The following is an 8703-nucleotide window of genomic DNA, read 5'->3' as shown; positions in this document are numbered from 1 at the left end:
AACCCACTATGTTGGTTTTTGTCGTGACGCGGCTCATATGTATTTTAAATACCATTTTTTAACAACAACATCAATCAGCAAAATTAAGAATGATAATTTTTGGATTCAAGGTCTGAAGATATTGAGTAAACAATGAAAAAGTCAAAGTAATAATATAATTTAGTAAAAGTAAATGATTGTTCAATAATAAGACCACATTCCTCTAAATAGTAGATGCGTCCTCCCCATTTTGTACAAGAAGATTCATATTCGGAGAAGCTCTGTCAAGTGTGTTGTATTTTGAAGCAATTGTGTTCATATTAAGACTAATAGCTGAGTTATGTTTCTTTAAACCTATATCCCGTGTTTCCCGACGCCGTCGATGAGAGTGTTTCACCAGAGATGTTACCTGAATGGTAAAAAAAATATGTCATTTTGACGAATATATAAGCAAACAAACACACATGACGAAAACATTGGTCAAGTTTGCAAGAGTTTCATTCATTAAATAATAGGACAGGCAAAGGCACACGGAGGAATAGAATTGGTTTAAACATAATTGTGGCTCAGGCGTTGCCTCAAAGGGATGAGCGATCAGAATTGCAGCCTCCGTTTATCCCTGCGTGATCGTAAGAAGAGATTGAATGGGTTCGAATAACGGGAGTTTATGCATCTCTTAGCTCCGTTAGGGGATGTGGTTTTGATACCTGGTGTTGCTTTAAGTTTGGAACATCCGAGGCTTGCCAAAGTCATCTTTCCTGTTTCAGTGCCATATGATCTAAAATGTGTTGGTGCGCCGTAAAACCAATTATTATATTCACACTGTATTACCGGCGCCAGTGACGGCAGATTACTGCAGTGATGACAGAAATGGTTGGAACATTTACATTGCCCAAATAAGGATCCTTTCATTGCAATAGATTTGCTGTCCATTGACGCGAGGATACTATCAGGTAATTTTGAATTCTCGTTCCCTGATTTCATAAAATGTTTTGAGCGGATGAAAAAAGGGCACCTTTTTAAAGATATATCAAGTTTAGGGGTATTGTGTAATGCATATAAACAGAAACTATTTTGTTGAGAACTTTACAGTCGTCCAAACTAGCCCGGTCGAAGAGACAATGCTACCGTTATAGGCAGAAGTGTATTTTAGAGGCTTCCGACGATGAATGATTTAGGTTTTACTTATTTTTAAAATAGGCTTAAAACTATCAAGTCTGTACCATGAAACTAACTAGTACTGGTTTATGCACGCGACCCTAATGCACGGGTTTAGCTGCAGACACTTTAACAACCAAGCCATTTTATCCCTTGTAGAACTGATTCAGCATATTCAGATATATGAAAACATTCTGCACAAATTGTTCTAGTCAATAATTGTTTTGAAACATAATGCATAATATAATTGATACATAGTAAGTACATTGTCCACTTCCTTAGTGATCTTTCCTCCTACTAAAATAGTCGAATGAATCGTTATGCAAATCTGCAACTGTCGTAATAAGACTTTAAGGTGACAACAGACACTTTCCGTGGTACTCACATAAATGTCATTTAAACAAAGTTATTTTAGTAATAATTGTTATTTATTTAATCTTTGTGCATTAAATGTCGTTGATCATCATAAAAAATAACATATTTGAAAAAAATGCCTTTGTAAATGATTGATTTTGAATAAAAATCCTGAAATTTTAAATCGTCATATCAAAGTCATTTTTTATTTTTTTGTCATCAAACTTTTGGAAAATAACCATACTTATATTATCTGGGGAAACGTGTCTCAAATTTTTTCTATCTTTTCTCAAAAAAAATATTACGTAACGTCAAACATTTTATGCGACTTTTTTCACCATACATATTACGTAATTAAAGATAATTAAGTCGCTGATTGAGCAAACAAAAATCCCTGACACGGTTCCCTCCGTAAATGAATTTCCTTTCATGTGCTTTAAACCGCATGTTAATTGCTTGATTATTAAAAAAGTTATGCCGATTCAAAGTTAGTCCGACCCGCATCAAACGAAGTGTCATAAATCGGCTGTTCTCTCTCGGACCCCTACGTTTCACGCTAAATAATTGCATAATACACAAATATCGCACCAGAGAGGGTCACAAGTTGCGGTAACATACTCTTAACATTTTATGACCCAGTGACATCTGACCAATGAAAAAGCTGCTGATTAATATCGGTTTATAGCCGAAATTTCTTCAATTCTTAACGTGATTTACTGTCCGTCTGGTATCTGTCGCACATGTCACGTGACTATCGGTAAAATTTGAGGCAATCAGTGGGGGGGAATGGAACGCATTTGCGCACCGCTAGCGGGGTATTTAATTGTTTCCTTTTTGAAGTTTATTATTATTATTATCATCAGCATTATTATTGTATTATACCAGTGTCACTCTGCCTGTGTATTCGTGTATGAAATTCCGTTAAAATATAAAATAAAATAACAAAAAACTGAGCTTCTGACAGTCTTTTAAAGTGCATGGTAGATGTACAAATAAGAACGGGATATTATATTTTTTTCCACCAAATTGATAATGCTTCACATATTTTAATAGAAATAAAAGGTATTACTCGATCATTATGATCTGGCCTTCTTGACTTCTATCTATGCACGGCATAGAGATCCAGTTTCTACCGGGAATAGACAATAAATTTCATACTTTGTCCCAGATTTATTAGTACTGTGTCCGATTTACTGGCGAACAATTTATTTTCACTGAGAATATATTTTATATCTTTTTTTATTCATAGAGAAATAATCATCCTTAGACAATCTAAAATGGTTTAGAAATTTGTCAGGGACACCTTACCACAAGTCATATAGGCGTTCACATAAAAAATGTTGTCTGTTTTTGTTGTTGTTTTACTTGACATTGTTAGAAAACGAGGTTGAAAGTAAAGTAAGCCCTTGAATCCGTACAAAAGTCTACCAACTCAATGTAATATCTATCAGATTAACGGGACAGACAAATTATTTTCACACATTATGGATATTTTAGCAACTACATTTTTAATCAACCCCGTGGTCGTGCGATTTGCCGCTATGCTTAATTATTTATGTTTCATACATTATGTTACGTACATTGGCCGACAATTTTTTAATTTATAAAAAAGGCTAAATGTTGAGATATTCATAAAAGATGTACGGTAGTTGTACGATACATGAATTACGAGAAGGGACCTGTAAACTACCGATTTCCCTCATTGATGCCTCAACAGGGGGCGGAGCGTTATCGATAATCGACAGATTACGCGAATAGCAGATACAAATAGTATAGGTACCGTTTTAAAACGTTTAAAAACACATTTTTTGGACTAACTGCTTCCAAAATTAAATCACGAAGTGTTCAGAAAAGGTTGATAAATCTACTTAGCAAAAAATCTCATTTTAGGTATTTTCAGTGATAATTGACTCCGTTGTCACCTTAAAGACTTTGGCCTTTTCTAATTGCAATAACTAGTCAATCGTTCGTTGAACTCAATAATGATCCGGATAAGTCATGATTAATTGCGTAGGGAAATATAAATAGGAAAGGTGGAACAGAAATAGAAATAATTGAGACTTACTTCTCCGTTACAAAGACAAAATATAACTGCTACGAACATTCCCTGAAATAGTCAAGTGAGTGTGGTTAACGATTTAACAGAATTGTTATGGTGTAAATAATATCAACTACGTGCTACATTTGTACCTTGAGAATAAAGCACTTTTATTCATGTTTGTTAACAAATATTTCAGATCCTAACGAAAACTTTTTGCCTTCGTTAGTCATTATAGCTAGGTCAAAATGTTAATTATGTTAATTAAAACCTAAATGAATGCCGACTTTAGATATACACGTATTTACCTGTGAATTTGTTACGAATTCCGAAAACCGTTCGTAATGATAAAATCCCGTAGAATTCGGCGGGAGTCTATACACTGTGACAAAAAGTTGAACTCCAAAAAGTGGAATCAACACAAACGTGGCTTTCAAAGCTTTCCTGAAAACAAATATCATATACTTTATTTTAACCAACATTGAGTTATTAAAAAGCATAATAATGAGTTGGACGATATAGTAGTTAAGGTGCCCGGCTCTCAAACCAGCACTGATTATATTTTCATTAAACCTCCCTGTTTGTATACATTGTTTTGGGGGGTTTTATTGTATTGTTGTTGTTGTTGTTGTTGTTTATGTATTTAACGAAAAAAAACAATAATTATACTGATTACAAGAAAGCTTATACACTTTAGAAAACTTTTTTGGACAATATTTCAATTATTACCAACAAAAAAAATTAAAAAAACACCTACCTAAAATGGCTTGGCTCATCAGGGTGTACTTGAAGCTGGGTAAGAAGTATTCGAAGTATACTGCACAGGAAATATATATTTGCCTGTAAAATGAATGCTGAAGAGTAATACATCGTCAGTAACAAAATGGGGATCAAAAAACTTAAAATAAGTTGAGGGATATAAAATTATATGTATAGAAATGTTTTTCTATAAAAAATGATTAGTGGTGAAACTGTGTTGTTTCTTAAATTTTACGGTTGACTATCGATATGAATATTGTATAGATATTGTATGTAAACGGAATATAATGTTCATGTGCAAAAAGTATCCTGTTATTTTTCTTTATTCAAAGTTTATCAACCTCTAACGTTTCGAGGAAGAAGTTTGCTGGTTTTTTTTATAAATCACATATTTATCCTCTCTTTTTCCAAACACTATCCTTGATAAAGAGGGGTTTAACCTCTCGAATCATTTGGGGTGGATTAACTTTGTGAAATAGATAGTTATCTATTGATTGATTCCATAGTAATTTCTATTGGGGTTTAACCGTTTAGCAATGATTTCTGCAAACTCCGTACGCTGAGAAGGAAATATACAAAGATATTCTCTCATACAAGTACATTTTCAAGTATTCCTTTTTTTTCAAAATTATTTACTATATACTGTAGAAATATAGCTTTATACACTTTATGCACACTTAGCCTATTTCGTTCAATTTTAAGCAAGCATCGATCTAAGTACGACAATTGAATTGTAAAAAATACATATATTAATTATTTATTAAACAGTTGTCGTTAAACTTACATACTAGATATAGCATCACTAATTAAAAAAAATAGTTTTGCTTTTCTTTTAACTATGTTAATAAAAACAATTTATGTACAAAACAATTCATTAACATAATTTATTGTTCCAGACGGGTTTATATCGAAAAGATACAATTCACAAATGATATGAATTAAGCGACCTTAACCGTTGGTCACAGAGGTACTTCTGTGGATAATGCTTTTAAAAAGCAAAGAGCATGGATATGATAAAATACATACAAAATAGGGGGAAAAGCATAAAAATGATAAAATACATACAATTAGACAGAATAAGTTAGGTGAGTATAAAATCCACTGCAAGTCGCCGATACTTTTAGCCCAACAACTGAAAAAGAAAACAATTAATTCTAATGTAAGTTTAAAAGCATATTATTCCTCAGAAACGAATATTTTTTTATTTTTTTTTAGAAAGGGCAAATATAAATTTCATAATGTTTAAAAATAGTTTGAGTACATGCTAGGTGCTTGTTACCTGAAAAAGTAGCGCTAAATGTTAAATTATTTATCATCAAAGTAGCAAAATGTAAATAAAGCAGTATTTTGACTTCCATACAAAATGCTAAATCACTCATTGCCGTAAAGCAAGAAAAAGGCAGTTTAGGTAATTGTCCAAAAAGTAACATTTTACATTTTGGAAACTATAAAAGTACATCAAAAATAAAAACCTTTTGAGAACTAATACGACAATGTAAAAGCATTTCTTGGGTATAATGGGCCATTAAAATAGATCTGTCATATTATGTTTAACTTTCTATTTCACATAAAGAAATGATTGCAGATGTTCATTGTTTATATCTCCGCAACTGTTGTCGTGGATTTAATCTTCAACAAAGTTTATGCTTTTCTAGAATGAATGATCAATTATTCCTAAGACAAACGAACAAACTCTCATAGACAATAACGTAAAACCTTTGGTGTATACATAAGCACGTACAAATGTCATTGGCTATTAATAAATTCCGGAGAACATCAGACAAATTCAGTGTCAATAGTTATAAACATTTATGAAATAACAATTACAAAAAAAGAGTCTGCAGAAAGTCTACTTAAACGTAAAAAGTAACATAATACCTTAAGTCATACTGTTCTAATTTAAAGACTCATTTAGTTTCAATAAATTTATCCATGTTTTATTTACAAAACGCTTTTTAACTATGATGCCCTAAAGGTTGCTCATTGCCGTCATTGGTCATAAAGCTGCAGTTGCTTATGGTAACAAGAACAGTTAAAGTGATTTGGCGATTGGTTTGAAGTTAAAATACCTCTTGTTTACATTTTGATATTTTTATGGCAAATTATGTCTTCACATTTAGCACTCACTACTCTGTGTAGGTGATAATCATCTAACATGATCTAAATCCATTATTACAACATTAGTTGCCCTTTCTCAAGAAGAAAATATGTATTTATTACTTAGCTCCTATGTGTCTTTAAGATTTAATAAGCACCTTAGTAGAACCACTGACGTTCCGTAAGCTACCTGAGAGCTTTCTGAAATGAAAGAATTGCAGACGCTGCTACAACGGTGAAAGGCAAGTGGTTTGAAGTCAACGACCCTAACAACTCGGCCATGGACAACAACAATTAATGACTGAAAGAATGAATGAATGAATGAATTGCGGAAGGATCCTTTTTGTTTATATGTGATATTCCCATATTTATCCGTATAAATTACCATATAAACCAACAGAATGGTTTATGTGGTTGTCTTCTTTCTTTACAAAGATAATGGATGGAATGATCTATGACGGACGAACGAACAAAAGAATAATGCGATATAAAGACTATGATACCTTTCATCCGCCCGAGTTATTCGCACAACCATGTAAGCTGTTGTATAAAAGAAAGGACTGGCTGGAAGAAAGAATTTGGAATATCATGATTTGTACAATCAAGCTCTTAATTTTCAAACAATTTTTTCAATACAAATAATCTACATACGAGTAATGATCCAAAGGTTGTGTCAATGGTTCCACGACACAAAAAAAAATATAAATGATGTCTAAAATACCGAACTGAAAATAGAAGATACATACTACACACAAAAGAAAGCAGTCATACAGATATGTGTTAACGTAAATATATTCTGGGATTGTGTGTTTGTTATTTTCTAAGAAAAATCATTGCTCAGCATAAGTTAAATATAATCATAAAGTATATGTGTATATACTATATTATATAGTAAATAAGTACATTTCAAAAACTTACCCCATCCTAAGATGTAAAATGGTAGTAATGTTTTAGGTGGAGAAAATGCGTTCACGATTAGCCGGTGTAGGTACAGCCCCTCACAAAACATCAACACATAATTTGTACTCGTGAAATACAGTTTCAGGTATGACAGGATTTTACACTCGACCTTTAATAAAAAAAATAAAAACCATACATGTCCGATAATGTTAATAAAAAAATCATCACACATCTAGGTAAAAACGTATCAAAAACATACCTGAAAATTAAAAAACGTTCAAACGTGTCAAAAATATACCTTAAAAAGTATCATAAATTTACGTGAAAAGCATTATTTATAAACGAAAAACGTATCATAATTATGCATGATAAATACTCATAAATATACGTCAAAAGAGATATTTTAAAAAAGCACCATTTATATCATACATGCATGTCAAAACACATAATAAACGTAAGTGAAAAGCATCATTTATATGCTTTCAAAACGTATCATTTATATGGAACAATGGATCATAATTGTTTGTAAAAAAACATCATAATTGTACTTAAAACGCATCATAAATGTAGGTGAAAAGCATCATAATTATTCATAAAAACTTATCATAAGTATATGTGAAAATGCATCATAAATATACATGAAAACGCACAAGAAGATTACGCTTAATAACATCATATTATATGAACAAGCATCATCATTCTACGTGAAACATGACAAAGCATCATGCATATACGCTTAAATCTTCATTTTTCATGGCAGCGATTGGCCAAGACAGCATTCGGTTACATTTTGTTCTTAATTATCACTGAGGACAATCCAGAACCGTACGATACGGCAAGCAATCATTCTCGGAAGTCAGAAATTAATGTCAACCTACCTCCTGATAATAAATGATTGCTATACACTTAAACACTCACTTAGATTGATGGAAAAGCTAAGCTATTACCTGCAGAGATTTATCGCAATTCATCACGAGTCGCCTTACTGCTTCTTCCATGCATAATTTGTTTTTATCTAATGATTTTTCCAAGTTTGTAATGAAATCTGTCTGTTTTATAACATCAAATTGATATTTACTCTATATAGAACAGTTTTATTTTTCAATTTTCCCTGATAACATTTGCTTTAATTTCAACCTATTTTTATTATTTCATTTATACAGGGGCATAAACTTTAATTTAAGTGTCAACTTCTTCCTGCTTTGCAATAATTTACAAGAACGACATGTGAGAGTAATATTTTTTTCCGACTTAGTTTAAGTAGTTTCCTTATATTAACCTGTTTTAAAATCAATACACCATTGAAGATCAAGTGATGTTACAGATTTTATTTTCTTTAGATTTTTTCCATCAAAGGCGTATCCTTTTAGTTTTAACAATTTTTATCACACACCCATGCCGATTTTGCGACTCCGTAA

General features: G+C 32.0%; 1 protein-coding gene across 1 annotated transcript; it reads right to left on the bottom strand.

Annotated features, from left to right (window-relative positions):
• Positions 1–202: 202 nt before the first annotated feature.
• LOC132722265 (calcitonin receptor-like) lies at positions 203–8283 on the bottom strand. Its single transcript, XM_060706736.1, has 8 exons — positions 8233–8283; positions 7304–7454; positions 6889–6949; positions 5354–5420; positions 4287–4369; positions 3838–3973; positions 3557–3598; positions 203–388 (listed from the first exon to the last, which is right to left on the bottom strand). Exons 1-8 carry the CDS (start codon positions 8281–8283, stop codon positions 203–205), a joined length of 777 nt encoding a protein of 258 aa, XP_060562719.1.
• Positions 8284–8703: the final 420 nt, after the last annotated feature.

The sequence above is a fragment of the Ruditapes philippinarum genome, unplaced genomic scaffold (genome assembly GCF_026571515.1).
Source record: "Ruditapes philippinarum isolate M1 unplaced genomic scaffold, ASM2657151v2 ctg15232_1_1_1_1, whole genome shotgun sequence".
NCBI classification, from domain to species: Eukaryota; Metazoa; Mollusca; class Bivalvia; order Venerida; family Veneridae; genus Ruditapes; species Ruditapes philippinarum.
Note: the sequence above shows the minus strand (reverse complement) of the source record. Positions and strands in the feature narration are given on the sequence as shown.